This window comes from Puma concolor, chromosome D1 (genome assembly GCF_028749965.1).
Source record: "Puma concolor isolate L17-30 chromosome D1, mPumCon1.1.hap2, whole genome shotgun sequence".
NCBI lineage: Eukaryota > Metazoa > Chordata > Mammalia > Carnivora > Felidae > Puma > Puma concolor.
In genome coordinates this window covers 115,188,669-115,208,524 of record NC_141676.1, presented here as the reverse complement: position 1 = coordinate 115,208,524, position 19,856 = coordinate 115,188,669, and the positions used below count along the sequence as shown (strand labels likewise).

At 39.1% G+C, this 19,856-nt stretch overlaps 1 protein-coding gene across 2 annotated transcripts in view; it reads left to right on the top strand.

Moving 5' to 3' along the window:
• DYNC2H1 (dynein cytoplasmic 2 heavy chain 1) overlaps positions 1-19,856 on the top strand; it is a 341,612-nt gene that overhangs the window by 100,766 nt on the left and 220,990 nt on the right. For both annotated transcript variants that reach the window (XM_086679269.1, XM_086679270.1), the window contains exons 53-59: positions 261-345; positions 2,023-2,177; positions 3,821-3,958; positions 13,232-13,345; positions 14,956-15,116; positions 16,404-16,527; positions 17,340-17,461. In XM_086679269.1, coding sequence (XP_086535395.1) covers positions 261-345; positions 2,023-2,177; positions 3,821-3,958; positions 13,232-13,345; positions 14,956-15,116; positions 16,404-16,527; positions 17,340-17,461 — 899 coding nt within the window. The remainder of the gene's footprint in view (positions 1-260; positions 346-2,022; positions 2,178-3,820; positions 3,959-13,231; positions 13,346-14,955; positions 15,117-16,403; positions 16,528-17,339; positions 17,462-19,856) is intronic.

Genomic DNA, 19,856 nt, shown 5'->3' with positions numbered 1-19,856 from the left:
ATTGTGATTTCCCTCATTTCTTACAGTCTAATCATTTTTCAGGTGAGGTGTTGCCATTAATTTGCAATCAATGGCTGACATGTGTCACATGTCTAGGAAACCATGTCTTCTGACCATGGCTATCTTATTTCGCTGAGTGTGGTGTGAAACCTGGGAGAAAAGGGTTGTTTTTGTTTGTTTTTTTTTAACCTCTGACATTGGATTTATGTAAACTTTTCCATACTGAGTTGAGGTTTGAAGAAATGCTCTTCCTGTTTTAGATACCTGAAATGTTATTCAGTGAAACAGATGGTGAAGAAAAATATAGTGACAAAAAAAGGAAAGAAGAAAAGAAAAAACACTCAGGTACTCTTTTGATGAAGTCGACTCTGGGTTTTATTAGTGAAATAATTGCCAGTCTCTAATATTACAACTTCCTTAACGATTCACAATGATGATAAATTTGAAAAATGTTAAGGTAACAAAGTTAGGTTTCTTTTAAGGAAAACCGTACTTTGAAGCTGTCTATATTTTTGAATTCGTGTTTATGTCGTTTTATATAGGACCTAGCACAGTATCTGTTGTTCGCAGCTAAGCAGTGAAACAGTTAGATGTTTGACCGGAAACCGTAGGATGTTCTGCTTCCACTGTTACAGGGTCTTTGGCTGGTGGGCCAAGTTTTCACTTTCCATTCGATATGTCCTGTCCTCAGCTCGTACATGAGAAAGTTCTGTGGTGTCTTTGGGCACTGACATAATGTTTTCTTAATTGTACTCTCATTGTTTTTTCCAGTTCCAAAATAATTTTGAATGTGGTCTTTTTTATATGCATCATAGCACATTCGTTAATTTATTTCTCTAATCATCTAGTCACCAAATAGTTACTGAACTCAGTTCACATTAGGTACTGGGCTGGATACTAGAGATGACTCAGGAGCTTATGGTGGAGTGAAAAGTAGCAAGAATTATGTTCTCTTATAAAAATAAACTCTGCCGTAGCAAGACAAATGATGGTAGGAGTTTATGGGAAGTGCCCTTGAGGGTGAGGCCTCTTACTGGCAGACGTTACAGCAGACGGGCCCTGGCACACAGGCACTTGGGGCGGTGGGGTCTGGTAAGAGTGAGTTACGTGCAGGCATAGAACAGGCACTTGGCCGGATCTGCACGCCGCCCACTGGGTATTAGCTGGAAGAGGAGGAGGGGCTGAGAAATTTTGCTTCCAACTTGGGGGTGATGCGGGGTGATGGAGAGATTTTAGCGGAGACGTAACCAGAGTCTTGTTTTGGAAACAGAAGTTTCTGGGTCCATGCCCTTCTTCAGTTACTGGAAAATACGTCGGTGTGGGGAGGACCTGTGGAGGGACCGCTGAGGTCACCTGAGAGGAAGGAGCGGACCCGGGGCGCCAGGCCATGCCCTGGGGCGGGGGGGGGGGGGGTTGGTTCCACCATGGCTGTGGCGTGCCAGGCAGGGGTTCTGGCTTCAACGTTCCTTCGAAGTGGACTTTCTGGACTGAGGCACGGAACACGGAAGGAAGTGGATGGAGACGGTGACAGGAAGATGGCGTGTTGAGTGAACGGCGTGCTGCATCTAGTGGGGCCTTATTCTCCGTTTTCTGGCTGCTGAAATCCTGCTGGTCCCTGCGTCAGTTGACAGTGGATACATGTTACTTGGTTTGATCCTTCTTTTCCGTTGAAGCAGCTTTTATTGTGCTTTCTTCTGGATTACATGTCATGTAGTTCTAACTAATTTATGTTATGACAGCAGATTTATCTTTCTTGCAGCAATAAAAGTGTTCAGAGGAAATATGTAACAGTGGAAGGGCAGAGACCACCGATCCTAAGTAATTCAAATCTGTAAGGAGAGTGGGAGCTTGAATAGTGAATAGATACGTAGGAATGTGTGTGTACCTTGAAGACAGACGATGTCTGCCACTTACAGTGGCGGGGGTGGAGATATGTGTGTGCGATAAGTACAGTTCACGTTGTTCTCGCTAATTCGTCATGGATCGTATGTATATTAAGTCATGTTTGTTTTTTCTTTCCAGTTGATCCCGATTTTCTAAAATCATTTTTATTAATCCATGAATCTTGTAAAGCATATGGTGCTACACCAAGCCGATACATGACCTTCTTACGTGTGTATTCTGCCATTAGTAGCAGCAAGAAAAAGGAATTATTAAAAAGACAAAGTCATTTGCAGGTACAATATTTTAATCAATCATTTCGTCTAGACACAGGGTATAAGGATTATATCACAGTCCTTGGTTGTGGCATATATTTAGTATAAATAACTACCACACTATATTACAGGTATTACAGGCCTTAAAACAGTCTCATCTACCTGTGGTTTTCACTAGGTATAGGAAGGGTTTTGTAATTTTTTTGATTCAGTAATTATTCCTTTTCTTCACTGGGTGGCATTTATGTGCTTTTGATAGTTTGTGGTGATCTTTAAAAATTTCTTTAATGTGAAAGCATTTTTAGAAATTCAGCAATGTGTCTTAAAACATGGAGAGTAAGCTTTATAATAACCTTTAAAATTAAAATTATACCTCCTAAAATAATACTTTTTATCTCTGTCACTTAGTATATTATGAACAGTTTTCGTTCTGTAATTACAGAGCTTCAACTTAAATGTGACATTAAAACGCCAGCCTTGGAAGTTGTCTGAGAGCATTTCCTTTCCAAAGTCATAGAGTCTCTGTTAGTGTAATAAACTAGGATCCCTCCCAACTGACAGAAAGTTATCTTTGTCTGTCTCTGTAATGATACACTTTCATTCGTAGCAAGCCACTAACTATAAAGGTCGTTGTACTGATTTAGTTCTCTTTGGTGCTGTGGGTAAATTACTTAAACTCATTGACCTGCAACTTAATTGGGTCAGTTGTATGTGAGCGTATTCAATGAAATATATATGCAGAGAGCCAGCCTGATGCTGTCCTCTGTGTTGGGTGCTCAATAAATATTGTTGATTTTTCCTTTTTGCTGTTACTATCTCCCCAAATCTTCTCATTTGTTAGGTGACAAAAACCTAACTCCTATTATCGGAGAGCGGGCATTTTTTTCATGTCCATTCCTTCATTATTCATGGGCAGTGGGGCATTTTTTTGATGTCCATTCCTTCATTATTCATGGGCAGTGGGATGGGGTAACGTAATGGCTAGCCCAGGGTCAAATGTCCTCCCCAAGGAATAGGTAAGGTATTTTGATTCAGAGCCCACCAGAACCCTATGTGAGGCAGCCTCTTATAAAAAGGTAGCTACTGGACAGACAGAACCAAATGATGTCCAGGATAAGAAGACTAGTCCTTGAGTCCTTTTACTCAGTGAGACTGAACAATGGAGAAGGTTTATGGACTTTTTCCTTGCTCTGTTTCCTCTCTCAGAACGCAGTGGGTAAAAATCCTGGTCTTCAAGCTGCCAAATATGTGTCGATCTGTTCACGTTTACTGTGATACTATAAAATCTGACTGTGTGTGTTTTAATGCCTCTGTGGAGTCTTTTACTACATCTTACTGGGTGTATGGTTGAATAAGTCATAACTGGCAGTAAGGAAAAACCCAAGTTCACTTGCAAGTGTTTGATGTGTACACACATTTTTTCTTGATGGTTTCTTACAGGTTTTATTTGCTGTGTGTGTATGTAATACCTGTTTTTAATGCTACCAGTCCATATTTTATCGATCATGTACCAGTCCATATTTTATCGATCGTCTACCAGTCCATATTTTATTGATTGTCTACCAGTCCGTAGTTTATCGATCGTCTATCAGTCCATATTTTATCGATCGTCTGCCAGTCTATACTTTATTGATCATCTGCCAGTCCATATCTTACCGATGCAGGCTGGTGTGTCTAAACTGAATGAAGCTAAAGCTCTTGTGGATGAGCTGAACAGAAAAGCTGGCGAGCAAAGTGTGTTATTAAAGACGAAGCAAGACGAAGCAGACGCCGCCCTTCAGGAGATCACGGTGTCGATGCAGGTGATGTTTCTGGGGTGCAGAGATGCAGGCGGTAGGGAGACCATTTCCACTTGATCAGTACTGGGAGAAATTACATTTCTACTTATGTGGATATAAAAAATACTTCTTGTCTGCTGAGTCACACTGATGGTATTAAACACTGAGCTTTTTGGAAAGAGTGTGGAAGTTTCCCATGTTATTTTAAAATCATAACTAGGGGCGCCTGGGTGGCTCCGTCGGTTAAGCAGCCGACTTCGGCTCAGGTCATGATCTCACGGTCCGTGAGTTTGAGCCCCGCGTCGGGCTCTGTGCTGACAGCTCAGAGCCTGGAGCCTGTTTCGGATTCTGTGTCTCCCTCCCTCTCTGACCCTCCCCCGTTCATGCTCTGTCTCTCTCTGTCTCAAAAATAAATAAATGTTAAAAAAAAAAAATTTAAGATCATAACTATATTTTTCTCAATTCACCATATACTAATTTATCTAAACCCTATAAATATGCAAATATGAACATTTTAGGTTGGCGTAGATGTGTCTGTAAACAATTTTGTTTACTCTCTGTTGTATGTCTTTATTTTTCTTAAAATCATCTCCTCAGGCTTCAAGGGTTTTTTCCTCCTGCCTTTAATATTTTCAGGATTTAAGAAATAAGTCTTTATTAATTTCATTTATACTTTCATGATTATGTTTTGATGGTGTCACCTTTCTGCCATTGTCTTCAGTGAACCTTTGTTGATGGTTGAACCTTTCAGAGGAGATTTCTTTGAAAGTCTTCTTTGCCCAGGTTGTGGGTTGTGTCTGCACGCCCTCTCAGGGTGTTCTTGTCTTGGCCTCTTTCCTGCTGACTCTGTACTGACTGCCACCAAATTCATCGTTTTTATCCTTCAGCCCTACTCCCTCATCCTGGCCTCAGACTAAAATATGCAGTATTTTAGTAAACGTGTCTTCTTAGAAGTCTCATGAGTATTATGGCTGAATAGTATTCCATTGTATATATAAACCACGTCTTTTTTATCTATTTGTCAGGTGATGGACACTAAGCCTCTCTCCATACTTTGGTTATTGTCGATAGTGCTGCTAGAAACATTGGGGTGCACATGTCCCTTTGAGTTGGTATTTTTGTGTTCTTTGGGTAAAAACCTAGTAGCGCAATTGCTGGGACGTAGGTAGTTCTATTTTTAATTTTTTGAGGCAACTCCATACTGTTTTCCAGAGTGGCCACACCAGTTTGCATTCCCACCAGCAGTGCAAGAGGGTTCCCCTTTCTCTGCATCCTTGCCAACCTCTGTAATTTTTTGTGTTATTGACATTATAGCTAATTATTCAAGACAGAACTGAAAAATTATATTGGACTTCTGTTCTCTCAATTCCTACCTTTTTTTTTTAATGTTTGTTTATTTTTGAGAGAGAGAGACACACACACAGTGCATATGGAGGAGGGGCAGAGAGAGAGAGAGGGAGACACAGAATCCAAAACAGGCTCCAGGCTCTGAGCTGTCAGCACAGAGCCCGACATGGGGGTCCAACTCACAAACTGCGAGATCATGACCTGAGCTGAAATCAGACACTTAACCAACTAAGCCACCCAGGTGCCCCTCAATCCTTACCTTTAATGAATCACTGAATTGTTCGTTTACCTCCTTGATTAGGTCTCATGTATGTTTGTCCATCTTCATGTTGGTGACTATTAACCTGACTGCAAGTCTAATGTCTCTTTTAATTAACTTCAATAGTCACTAGAGTAATGTATAAATTTCAATAAAAGTAAATGGCACAAAAACTCACAAAATAATAAAGTTGGAGGACTTATGATTTAAAGATTTACTACTGAGCTGTGGTGGTCAAGGAAGCATGACATGGGTGTAATGACCCCTACAGGGTCACTCGAGCATTATGGAGATCAGAAGTAGATGAATGTGTACATAGTTGATCGATTTTATACAAAATACCAGTTAAATAGTGAAAAGATTGGTTTTTTTTTAATGATATTTGGATATCCAGGTAGAGACCAAAAAACAGATCTTTACCTTAAACTTGTATAAAAATTAACTCAGTATGGATCATAGATCTAAATGTATACCAAAAATTATACAACTTTTGAAGAAAACAGGAGAAAATGTTGAAGATATTGGGTGAGACAAAGATTTTTTAGATTTGATACTAAAATAGAACAAGAAAAAATTTGATAAATTGGACTTATCAAAATTAAAAATGTAGGCTCTGTGAAAAAAGCTCTGAAGAAAATTAAGAGGCAAATCACAGACTGGGAGAAATTATTTACAAAACATAAATCTGATAAATCACTTGTATCCAAAATAGACGGAAACCATGATGTACACAATAATAATAAAACAAAACATTTAATTTACAGATGGCCAAAATGTTTGAAGGTACCCTGTGTGAAAGAAGAAGGGCTAGTAAACGCATGAAGGGATGCTCAACATCATTGGTCAGGAAGAAAATGTAATCCCTTTGTTTTTAGACATTGAAAAGTGTTACTCCATTACCTTCCAACTTCTCTTGTGACTGAAGTTCTCAAAGTTAGGTTAAGTTCTGATCCTTTTGCCGTGATCTTTTTCTTTTTTCCTCTCTTGAGGTTTTTTAGATTTGTGTTTTCATTGTTCTGAAAGTGACATGATCTGCCTTGATTTAGGTTTATTTTCGTTCACTGTGTTGGACACAGTGTGGATTCTTTGCACCAGAACGCTTCTGTCCTCCAGTTCTGGGAAGTGTCCTTAAATTATTCTGATGGTGCTTCTGTACCTCCCTGTCTCTGTCTTCACTTTCTAGAATCCCCATTACTTGCACTTTGGACTTCCTGCCTTGTTTGCTAATTTTCTTCTTTTCTCACCTTTTTTCTTCTCTTTTTGCTCACTTCCTTTAAAATTCTTCATTTTCTAATTTTCCTATTAGTTTTTCATTTCTGTGACAATATTATTAGATTTTTTTTTCAGCCTCTGAATGTCTGCTGTGGCAGTGTCCTTTCTTGTTGGTTTGTGTCATTGTTGAGTTGCCTCCACGTAGCTCTCATAGGATACTTGATGCGACCTTATGTTTCCCAAATATCTTTTCTTACTGCTTTTCTCCTACTTGACTCTTTTATACTTACTCACAAAAAAGCTTTCTTCTTCTCTCTCTCTCTCTCTTTTTTTTTTTTTTTTTTTTACTGTTTATTTATTTTGGGAGAGAGAGGGAGAGAGAATCCCAAGCAGGTTCCACTCTGATAGTGTGGATCCTATGCAGGACTCCAGCCCATGACCCTGGGATCATGACCTGAGGTGAAATCAAGAACCAGACATGTAAATGACTGAGCCATGCAGGCACCCCAAAAGAAGATTTCTTCTTCTTTTTTTTATATGAAATTTATTGTCAAATTGATTTCCTTATAGAACACAGTGCTCATCCTAACAGGTGCCCTCCTCAGTGCCCATCACCCACTTTCCCCTCCCGCCCACCCCCATTAATCCTCAGTTTATTCTCAGTTTTTAAGAGTCTCTTATGGTTTGCCTCCTTCCCTCTCTGTAACTTTTTTTTCCTTCCCCTCCCCGATGGCCTTCTGTTAAGTTTCTCAGGATTCACATAAGAGTAAAAACATATGGTATCTGTCTTTCTCTCTATGACTTATTTCACTTAGCATAACACTCTCCAGTTCCATCCATGTTGCTACAAAAGGCAACATTTCATTCTTTCTCCTTGCCACGTGGTATTCCATTGTATATATAAACCACAACTTCTTTATCCATTCATCAGTTGATGGACATTTAGGCTCTTTCCGTAATTTGGCTGTTGTTGAAAGTGCTGCTGTAAACATTGGGGTACAAGTGCCCCTATGCATCAGCACTCCTGGATCCCTTGGGTAAATTCCTAGCAGTGCAATTGCTGGGTCATAGGGTAGATCTCTTTTTAATTTTTTGAGGAACTTCTACACTGTTTTCCAGAGCGGCTGCACCAGTTTGCATTCCCACCAACAGCGAAAGATGGTTCCTGTTTCTCCACATCCTCTCCAGCATCTGTAGTCTCCTAATTTGTTCATCTTAGGCCACTCTGACTGGCGTGAGGTGGTATCTCAGTGTGGTTTTGATTTGTATTTCGCTGATGAGGAGTGACTTTGAGCATCTTTTCATGTGCCTGTTGGCCATCTGGATGTCTTCTTTAGAGAAATGTCTATTCATGTCTTTTGCCCATTTCTTCACTGGGTTATTTGTTTTTCGGGTGTGGAGTTTGGTGAGTTCTTTATAGATTTTGGATACTAGCCCTTTGTCCAATATGTCATTTGCAAATATCTTTTCCCATTCCATTGGTTGCCTTTTAGTTGATTGTTTCCTTTGCTGTGTAGAAGCTTTTTATCTTCATGAGGTCCAATAGTTCGTTTCTGCTTTTAATTCCCTTGCCTTTGGGGATGTTTCAAGTAAGAAATTGCTGTGGCTGAGGTCAGAGAGGTTTTTTTTCCTGCTTTCTCCTCTAGGGTTTTGATGGTTTCCTGTCTCACATTCAGGTCCTTCATCCATTTTGAGTTTATTTTGGTGAATGGTGTAAGAAAGTGGTCTAGTTTCATTCTTTTGCATGTGAGAAGAATGTGTGTGAAATGGTGCTTTCCATTTCTCCCAGCACCATTTGTTAAAGAGACTGTCTTTTTTCCATTGTATATTCTTTCCTGCTTTGTCAAAGATTAGTTGGCCATCCATTTGTGGGTCCAAATGGAATAGAGTCTCTATTCTATTCCATTGGTCTATGTGTCTGTTTTTGTGCCAATACCATGCTGTCTTGATGATGACAGCTTTGTAGTAGACGCTAGAGTCTGGGATTATGATGCCTCCCGCTTTGGTTGTCTTCTTCAAAATTACTTTGGCTATTTGGGGTCTTTTGTGGTTCCATACACATTTTAGGATTGCTTGTTCTAGCTCCGAGAAGAATGCTGGTGCAATTTTGATTGGGATTGCATTGAATGTGTAGATTGCTTTGTGTAGTATTGACATTTTAACAATATTTATTCTTCCAATCCATGAACGTGGAATGTTTTTCCATTTCTTTGTATCTTCTTCAATTTCCTTCATAAGCTTTCTATAGTTTTCAGCATACAGATCTTTTACATCTGTGGTTAGGTTTATTCCTAGGTATTTTATGATTCTTGGTGCAATTCTGAATGAGATCCTTTTCTTTGTCTTTCTGTTGCTTCATTATTAGTACATAAGAGTGCAACTGATTTCTGTACATTGATTTTGTATCCTGTGACTTTGCTGAATTCATGTATCAGTTCTAGCAGACTTTTGGTGAATTCTGTCGGGTTTTCCATGTGTAATATCATGTCATCTGCCAAAACTGAAAGCTTGACTTCATCTTTGCCAATTTTGAAGCCTTTGATTTCCTTTTGTTGTCTTAGTGCTGATGCTAGGACTTCCAACACTATGTTAAACAACAGCAGTGAAGAGTGGACATCCCTGTCATGTTCTTGATCTCAGGGGGAAGCTCTCAGTTTTTCCCCATTGAGCATGATACTAGTTATGGGCTTTTCATAAATGGCTTTTATGATGTTTAAGTGTGTTCCTTCTATCCTGAACTTTCTTGGGGGGTTTTATTAAGAAAGGATGCTGAATTTTGTCAAATGCTTTTTCTGCATCGATTGACAGGATCATATGGTTCTTATCTTTTGTTTTATTAATGTGATGTATCACATTGATTGATTTGCGAATATTGAACCAGCCCTGCAGGCCAGGAATGAATCCCACTTGATCATGGTGAATAATTGTTTTTATATGCTGTTGAATACGATTTGCTAGTATCTTATTGAGAATTTTTTCATCCATATTCATCAGGGTTATTGGCCTGTAGTTCTCTTTTTTTGCTGGGTCTCTGGTTTGGGAATCAAAGTAATGTTGGCTTCATAGAATGAGTCTGGGAGTTTCCCTTCCCTTTCTAGGTTTTGGAACAGCTTGAGAAGGATAGGTATTATCTCTGCTTTAAATGTCTGGTAGAATTCCCCAGGGAAGCCATCTGGTCCTGGACTCTTATTTATTGGGAGATTTTTGATAACTGATTCCATTTCTTTGCTGGTTATGGGTCTATTCAAGTTTTCTATTTCTTCCTGTTTGAGATTTGGAAGTGTGTGGGTGCTTAGGAATTTGTCCATTTCTTCCAGGGTGTTCAGTTTGTTGGCATATAATTTTTCATAGTATTCCCTGATAATTGCTTGTATCTCTGAGGGATTGGTTGTAATAATTCCGTTTTCATTCATGATTTTATCTATTTGGGTCATCTCCCTTTTCTTTTTGAGAAGCCTGGCTAGAGGTTTATCAATTTTGTTTATTTTTTCAAAAAAACAACTCTTGGTTTCATTGATCTGCTCTCCAGTTTTTTTAGATTCTATATTGTTTATTTCTGCTCTGATCTTTATTATTTCTATTCTTCTGCTGGGTTTGGGGTGTCTTTGCTGTTCTGCTTCTATTTCCTTTAGGTGTGCTGTTAGATTTTGTGTTTGGGATTTTTCTTGTTGAGATAGGCCTGAATTGCAATGTATTCTCCTCTCAGAACTGCCTACGCTGCATCCCAAAGCGTTTGGATTGTTGTATTTTCATTTTCCTTTGTTTCCATATATTTTTTTTTTTTAATTTTTTTTTTTTTTCAACGTTTATTTATTTTTGGGACAGAGAGAGACAGAGCATGAACGGGGGAGGGGCAGAGAGAGGGAGACACAGAATCGGAAACAGGCTCCAGGCTCTGAGCCATCAGCCCCAGAGCCTGACGCGGGGCTCGAACTCACAGACCGCGAGATCGTGACCTGGCTGAAGTCGGACGCTTAACCGACTGCGCCACGCAGGCGCCCCTCCATATATTTTTTAATTTCTTCTCTAACTGCCTGGTTGACCCATTCATTCTTTAGTAGGGTGTTCTTTAACCTCCATGCTTTTGGAGGTTTTTCAGACTTTTCCCTGTGGTTGATTTCAAGTTTCATGGCATTGTGGTCTGAAAGTGTGCATGGTATGATCTCAATTCTCTTATACTTATGAAGGGCTGTTTTGTACCCAGTATGTGATCTATCTTGGAGAATGTTCCATGTGCACTCGAGAAGAAAGTATATTCTGTTGCTTTAGTGTGCAGAGTTCTAAATATATCTGTCAAGTCCATCTGATCCAATGTATCATTCAGGGCCCTTGCTTCTTTATTGGTCCTGTGTCTAGATGATCTATCATTGTCAGTGGAGTATTAAAGTCCCCTGCAATTACCACGTTCTTATCAATAAGGTTGCTTATGTTTGTGATTAATTGTTTTATATATTTTGGGGGCTCCCATATTTGGTGCATAGACATTTATAATTGTTAGCTCTTCCTGATGGATAGACCTCGTAATTATTATACAGTGCCCTTCTTCATCTCTTGTTCCAGCCTTTAATTTAAAGTCCAGTTTGTCTGATAGAAGTATGGCTACTCCAGCTTTCTTTTGACTTCCAGTAGCATGATAATGAAGATATCTTCTTAAGTGTGCTCATCCTCACTGGCGATCTGAGGGTTGGATGGACTGTGGGGGTGTGAGCTTCATGGGAGGGTTGTCTGGAAGGTCCCGAGTGGTCCAGTTAAGACCATCTTTGATGCATGTGGTCATTCTCAAAGGCAGTAACATTTCCAGAAACATGACGGTTATGTACACATTCAATGTTTCCAAGATAATGTTATTGAGTACCTGACCTGGTGAGTAATGTAATAGGAAAATCAAATGTAATTTTCATATTATAAAACTTTAGCATGTTTTTTTCCTCAGGGTATTTTGGAACCAAATTAATACGGATTTTTTTGTAAAGCAGCCAGCTATATTTATTGTTTAAAAAAAGTCTGTCAAATACTTACCTTTAAAGAGTAATTTGGAATATGAAAAAAGTGAAAGCTCTGTAGAGGATAATAGTGTTGGTAACTGTGTGTTTACTAGAGGGGCATAGTCAGCCCTGTGTGCCTGTGTGGTCTCACACTAGTGGGCTGGAGTCGGGTACGCTGGCCGCCATGCCCTTTCTCTGTCTGGGCCCTTCCTAGAAGAGGTTTTCCTAAGACTGTGGCTAATTGTATTGCCTAGCAGAGACTAGGAAGAATCACTGTGCATCTTGTAAGTTGGTAATTGTTCTTAATTATGAATAGCTGACATTTTCGGTTATAAAAAGGTATAGTGTGGACAGACAGCTTAAGTATCCAACTGTGTAATTTCCAAAGCTCGCAGCTCTAGGTTTGTGACATAAGAAAAACAAGAAATAAATGCTATAAAATCTCAGAATAGGGAGAACCTCCAGTTGGTAGAGTAGGCTAATAAAACAAGAAACACATGAGCCGGGCCTTTGGCGGCTTTTATGTGGAGGTGGAGAAAAAGACTTCCTCCTGAGCAGCGAGGGGGAGATGTGCAGGTGGGAAGGCTTGTGGCCCGGGGACAGTTCCACCTGAGCTGGTGTGGAAGGTGCCTCCCGGGAAGGGCAGGGGGAAGCAAGGGTCCACTCCTCAGTGAGTCTCCGTTTGGGCCACGGATTGGAGCCACCTGACAAGTCTTTAAACAGTTCTGTGCCTCAGTTGCATCCAGACTATTTCAATATATTTGGAAATAGAACACAGGACATTCCTTGTGATTGTAATCGAGTTGAGAACCACTGAGGCGAGCACTTGTGAAAGGTTTCTTGACGGATTTCCTCTTTGGATTTTCAGTTAGTACAGATAAACCAAATATGGACATTCACAACGATTCATAGCATTTTCATGTAGGTGGGACCCTTGATATTTGCTTTCAGGAACAAAGAGTTCATGACTTAGTGTTTTTTGAATCTGTAGTAATTTTTGTTGATTATTCGCCATCGTATTATTGTCATGATTTCAATTAATTTTTGTCTAAAAGTGTAGAAACACAAACTTGCAATATAATGTAATTAGTCCCTAAGAGTTAGTCTTTACTGTTAGAATTATAGAAGAATTTATTTTTGCTTTATGAAATGAACACGATAGTACTAACTTCTCTGGGTTATTTATTGCAAGTGTTAAATGTGTATTATGATAATTTTATACATTATGCCATTTCTGAGTTGATTTTTATATAAATAGCATTTATTGCTTTGCTATTCAGAAAAAACTAAAATAAATCAGAGAAACCTCCTGATGGTACATATACAGTAAATTATATGTTTGGTTTCCCAGACATTTTAGAAACTCTTATGTCAATTAACATGACAAAAGTATTTAATAGAAGATGTTATTTTAAAGTAACTTATTTTGATACTATGCTTTTAAATATTGAGTGCATTAAAATTAATTGGAATGCCTTATAAATATTTCTATAGGATGCTAGTGAGCAAAAGACAGAACTTGAAAGACTGAAGCACAAGATAGCAGAAGAAGTTGTTAAAATTGAAGAAAGAAAAAACAAAATTGATGATGAGTTAAAAGAAGTACAGGTAAGCTACAAAGGAAATTTCGTGGGGCACCTGGGTGGCTCCGTCAGTTGAGTGTCTGATTTTGGCTCAGGTCATGATCTCACGGTTCGTGGGTTCGAGCCCCATGTCCGACTCTGTGCTGTCAGTGCAGAGCCTGCTTGGGATTCTTACTCTCTGACCCTCCTCCTTCCCTGCTCTTGCTCATGCTCTCTCTCTTAAAAATAAAAATAAACATGAAAAAAAAAAACCTGAAAAATGGTAAGAGCCATTTTTGACTACCAGTGGTGTCTAGGAGTTCAAACATTACTTGTTGACTTATTTTCTAACAGTATTACCAAGTGTGGCTTTCAATCAGGGTATTATTTGTAGAAGAGAAGCAAGATGGAGGGTCCACCAGGTAAAGTCAGTGAATGAACCAATAGTCATCAAAAACCATCTTTGTTTTTCACAAGCCGTGTTGTCTGAAGAAAAATGCATTGTAGGGAAATCAAGTCAAAGTCTTAGGCTCTTTTTTTTTTTTTTTGGTTCCTCACTAGGTTGGCCAGCTTGTCTTAGAATATAAGGAGCCTCTTGAAAATGGCAAATTGTCCATTTGCAGTAATGTGGTTGGAGCTAGAGTGGATTATGCTAAGTGAAATAAGAGAAAGACAAATACCATATGACTTCCCAGTATGAGGAATGTAAGGAACAAAACAGATCAAAGTATGGGAGGGGATGGGGCACCTGGGTGGCTCATTCGGTTGAGCATCCGACTTCGGCTCAGGTCATGATCTCGTGGTCTGTGAGTTCGAGCCCCGCGTCGGGCTCTATGCTGACAAACTCAGAGCCTGGAGCCTGTTTCAGATTCTGTGTCTCCCTCTCTCTCTGCCCCTCCCCCGCTCATGCTCCGTCTCTCTCTCTTTCTCTCTCTCTCTCTCTCTCTCTGTCAAAAATAAATAAACATTAAGAAAAAAAAAAGTATGGGAGGGGAGGGGGACAGACAGGGAAACAAACCATAGGAAGCTCTTAATGATGGAGAACAAACAGGGTTGATGGAGTGGGTGGGAGATGGGCACTAAGGAGGACACCTGATGATGGGCACTGAGTATCGTGTGTAAGTGATGAATCACTGAATTCTACTTCTTAAACCTATAGTGTACTGCATGTTAACTAAAATTTAAATAAAAGTTTGAAGGAAAAAATAGCAAATTGTCTCAAAACAAATTGAATTTTCTAAAGTAGATTATTGCAGTTATGGTGGTAAGAACTTAAAGATTTTGTATTTTGCGTGTTTTAAAGCATTTTGATATTTGAAGAAAAAGGATATTAGTAACTAGAGTTATTAAAAAAAATTTTAACATTTATTTTTGAGAGAGAGAGAGACAGAGTGCAAGTGGGGGAGGGGTGGCAGAGAGAGAGGGAGACCCAGAATCCGAAGCAGGCTCTAAGCTCTGAACTGTCAGCACAGAGCTGGATTCTAAGGGAACCCTGAGATCATGACCTCAGCCCAAGTCAGATGCGTAACCGGCTGAGCCACCCACGCGCCCCCTACAGTTATTTTTAATAAAATGACAGATATTCAATAATTTGTAAAGAGGTAATGATTTTTATATACATATTTTTGAAAGTAATAAAGCCCTTTGTCTTTTTAGCCTCTAGTCAATGAAGCTAAACTAGCAGTTGGAAACATCAAGCCAGAATCTCTTTCAGAAATTCGCTCACTGCGCATGCCACCTGACATCATCAGAGACATTCTTGAGGGTGTTTTAAGGCTGATGGGGATCTTTGATACATCTTGGGTGAGCATGAAAAGGTAAGTTTTTGAATTTGTGAAGAATGTTATTATTTCCCCTATGAAGTACACATTCACATTTTTATGTATGTATGTATTATTCATTTAGTTTTAAAGATTTTATTTGTAAGGAATCTCTACACCCAGTGTAGGGCTTGAACCCACAAACCCACGATCCAGAGTCACATGCTGTACTGACTGAGCCAGCCAGGCACCCATCCTTCGTATTTTTATTTTTTTATTTTTTTTAATGTTTATTTATTATTGAGAGAGAGCAGGAGAATGTGAGGGGCAGAGAGAGAGGGAGACACAGAATCCGAAGGAGGTTCCAGGCTCCGAGCTGTCAGCACAGAGCCCAACACGGGGCTTGAACTCACAAACCGTGAGACCATGATCTGAGCCAAAGTTGGACGCTTAACCGACTGAACCACCCAGGCGCCCCATCCTTCGTATTTTTAAATATTTCTTTTGTTGCTTTTCACACTGTTTCATTAATTACCTAGTATACCCTTTGCCATCATATTTCAAGATACTTTATAAAACCATACAACATCTATGTTTTTACCCATAATAAGGGATTATTTTAAGTGTCCAAAGAGGAGAAAGGAATGCCTGGAAATCTTGAAGAACATCTCAGTAAATACACTTCTTTGGTCCTCACACATTACAGAGCATTGTGTTTACTGTGATTCACTGACGAAGAAAATATAGCCACTATTGTTAGGGTCAGAGGACAGAAACAGGAGGCGGGAGCCCCGGAACAGTACAGATGTGAGCTGGAAGAGAAGAGGCTGTGTGATAACTAAATATGCAGCCAGATAGCTCCGGAGCTTACGTTGCAGCAGCATGATGGGCTTCGTTCCGATGCGTGGTCCGCGGTAGCATGGAGGTTGACAGTAGAGTCCTTTCCTGTCTAGAGATGGGAAGGGGATGTGGTCGAGGGCACAGCTGAAAATACCTTTCTTAGAAAAGAGTCAGGAACTTTTCTGACATCTCCTAGAACGTGCACGTACCTGGCGGTTCTCAGAAAGGGATGTGGGTAAAATGAAAGGACTGTGACCCCTTCATTTCACTGCTCCAAGTTGTTCACAGAACCCAGGAAAGGCTGCGGTGGATCTTCCTGGAGCTTGTCCTCGTCGTCTGTAGTAACGACAGATGCTGCATTAGAAGCAGGGATACATTAGTACCCTGTTGTTTGATAACTAACAGATTGAACGTATTGTATGTACCATTTTGTGACATTGGTATGTTCATCAGAAATAGCAAATGTTATTTAGCTTCACTTTAAGTAATATGCTGTAATTTTAGTTTCCTTGCGAAAAGAGGTGTGAGAGACGACATAGCAACCTTTGACGCACGAAATATTCCAAAGGAGATAAGACACAGTGTTGAAGAACTTCTTTATAAAAATAAAGGATCTTTTGATTCAAAGGTAATTGTTAACAGTTATGCCGCCAATTCCTTTTCCATACTGTATAATGTTCTGCTTGTTAAAATGTGATAACTTTAAGTTATTGATTATTTATATTGCCTGGAAACCAAAAGTTAAAAAAAAATAAGCTGTAGATGTTACGTGTCAGAAGCATTTACCAATGGGTGGACCGGAATCCAGGTTGGGTCTGGGGTGCACATTTATTGTCGTAAGTGGTTTTTGAATCTTTGTGCTGTAAATTCTCAGTCTGTCATTTCTTAACCTCCAGCTTGCCTGGTCTGTTTTTCCTTCTTCCTGTGTATTTGTTAGATAAGACCAGATATCTCTGTTAGGATTCTTGTGTCTCTTTTCAGTGAATAGGTTCAGTTACATGATTCTGGTATTTTTTTGAGATCTCTTATTGAAAATGTCATGTGCATTGTCTCTGGCACTAATAGCAATGGTTTCCGAATTGCTTTTTCTAATTAAGTTGTGTCCCATGTACAGAGGAGGAAGAATTGATGCTTGAACATCATTGTGGACAGACATAATAATTTATAATAATTTATAATAAGGAATGTGGCTAATGGAACACTTTTGTCACTAAAATATCATTATATTAAAGATTTATGTGGTTCAAAATCACTAACTCTGAAGCAAAAATTCTAGATTACCTTAATGAAATTAACACTTTATTGTTATTTTAGCTATAAGCCACTTTATTTTGGGAGATAAATTATTAAATAAAGGCCTACATAAGACAGACTAGAATTAGCTTTGCTTTTATTTGAAATTAAGTCTGGGTGCTGGATAACTCGTGATGGGTTTTTCAGAACGCGAAGCGAGCCAGTACTGCGGCGGCTCCTTTGGCCGCGTGGGTGAAAGCGAACATCCAGTATTCCCACGTCTTGGAACGGATCCAGCCTTTGGAAACTGAACAGGCAGCATTAGAATCGTAAGTGAAATACAAAATAGAAATAAGTCTGACCTTTATTTTCATCATTTTAATGGCTGAGTTAATTATTCAGATATATTTATGTTTCATTTCTTGTTTACATCTAAAAAGGCAGCTGACAACATTAAAACATATAACATGGGTCAATTATATAAAATTAAATACTAAACAGGGCAGAAGAAAACAATTAGAAGCAAATGGAGGGTAGGACCCACTCTCTTTTTCCCTTGTCCATTGTGTATTGTTGGGAGAGGTTCTTTCACAGAGAGCTTGGGTTTGGGGAAGGAGTAATATTAACATACAGGAAGTAGGTTTTGGAAATTTAGGGCTTTTGAATTTCTTTTCTTCTTTTAAGTTCTAAGAAATGTGTCATAAGTATTTTTCAAAGCATAGTCTGTCTGAGTAGGGGGGCAATTTAACTATTTACTTTGGGGCTTAAAATTTTAATTGGCTATTGTTCCTAAGTCAGCGTTTTGTTTGTTGATTTAAATTTATTTTTTTAATTTATATCCAAGTTAGTTAAAATATAGTACAACAGTGATTTCAGGTGTAGATTCCTTAATGCCCCTTACCCATTTGGCCCTTCCCCCCTCCCACAGCCCCTCCAGTAACCCTCAGTTTGTTCTTCATATTTAAGAGTCTCTTAGGTTTTGTCCCCCTCCCTGTTTTTATGTTATTTTTGCTTCCCTTCCCTTGTGTTCATCTGTTCTGTGTCTTAAAGTCCTCATATGAGTGAAGTCCTACGATATTTGTCTTTCTCTAATTTTGCTTGCATCAGTACCCTCCAGTTCCATCCATGTAGTTGCAAATGGCAAGATTTCATTCTTTTTGATTGCCGAGTAATACTCCATTGTATGTATATGTGTGTGTGTGTGTATATGTGTATGTATATATATACATATATATATATTTGTACACACCGTATATATATATATACACCATATATATATATACACACCGTGTGTGTGTGTGTGTGTATATATATATATATATACACTATATACACACACACACACACACACACATATGTACATATACCACATCTTCTTTATCCATTCCTCCACAGATGGACGTTTGGGCTCTTTCCATACTTTGGTTATTGTCAATAGTGCTGCTATAAACATGGGGGTGCATGTGCCCCTTCGAAACAGCACACCTGTATCCCATGGATAAATGCCTACTAGTGCAATTGCTGGGTCTTAGGGTAGTTCTATTTTTCGTTTCTTGAGGAACCTCCATACTGTTTTCCAGAGTGGCTGCACCAGCTTGTATTCCCATGTTATGTTCTTGACTGATGAGTTTTTGACATCATCTATTCTTATTCTGGGCAAAGAGAATTTTAGCAGTTTCAACATCTTAGTTTTCTCAGTATAATTATATTACATTTTTGTGTTAGTTTGTCACAGATTTTTGTTTAATAAATGTTAAATATTTGTTATTTTGTGTATATGAATATTTTTCACAGCTGAGACATATATTTTATGTGTATATTTCCTTTCTTGTACATCTTTTATTATTCTTAATAATTTCCTCATTTTTTCAATTGATTGGGGTTTTTTTTTGTTTAATATCACATATTTATCCACAATCCTTTTATCAGATGCTAAAGCATATTTGGGATCTATGTGTTGTATGTATTTTTTCTTAGTATTATCCCTTCTAGAGCCTTTGTCCCCCTGTCCCAACATGGACCAGTTCTTCCCCCAGGCTGCTGCTCCCATCTGTGGGGACCTCTCTTCACTGTGATTCTGGCTGTTTCTCTGAATCTCTTTTCTGATGTGTTGTCTTATTAGGGGTCCTTGTCTTTCTTAGTTCCGTCCTTCATTTTTCTAGGATACATCCTGCACTTTAGAAAGGGTGTATTGGATGAAAACTGTTTTGAGATCCTGCATGTCTAAAATTATCTGTGTTACGCTGTTCTGTCTGGTCAGTAATTGGACTGGGTTTATAGTACTGGGCAAGAAATGGTTTAGTCTCACAATTTTGAAGGCCTTATTCTATTGTAGTAGTTCTCAGAGTGTGATCCCTGAGCTAGCAGTGTCCGTGTCACCTGGACACTTGTTAAAAGTGCACATTTTTGAGCTCTTTCCAGACTTTACTGAATCAGATACGCTGGGGGTGCTGGGGTGTGACACCTTACAGTCTGTGTTTGATTTGTGTGAAGCACGGGTGCGCAGCAGAGCGTAGCGGTGTGCACTGGTCATAACAGGACAACCTCTCAGATACTGTGGGAATTTTTTTTTTCAGTATATGAAATTTATTGTCAAATTGGTTTTCATACAACACCCAGTGCTCATCCCAAAAGGTGCCCTCCTCAATACCCATCTCCCACCCCCCATCAACCCTCAGTTTGTTCTCAGTTTTTAAGAGTCACTTATGCTTTGACTCTCTCTAC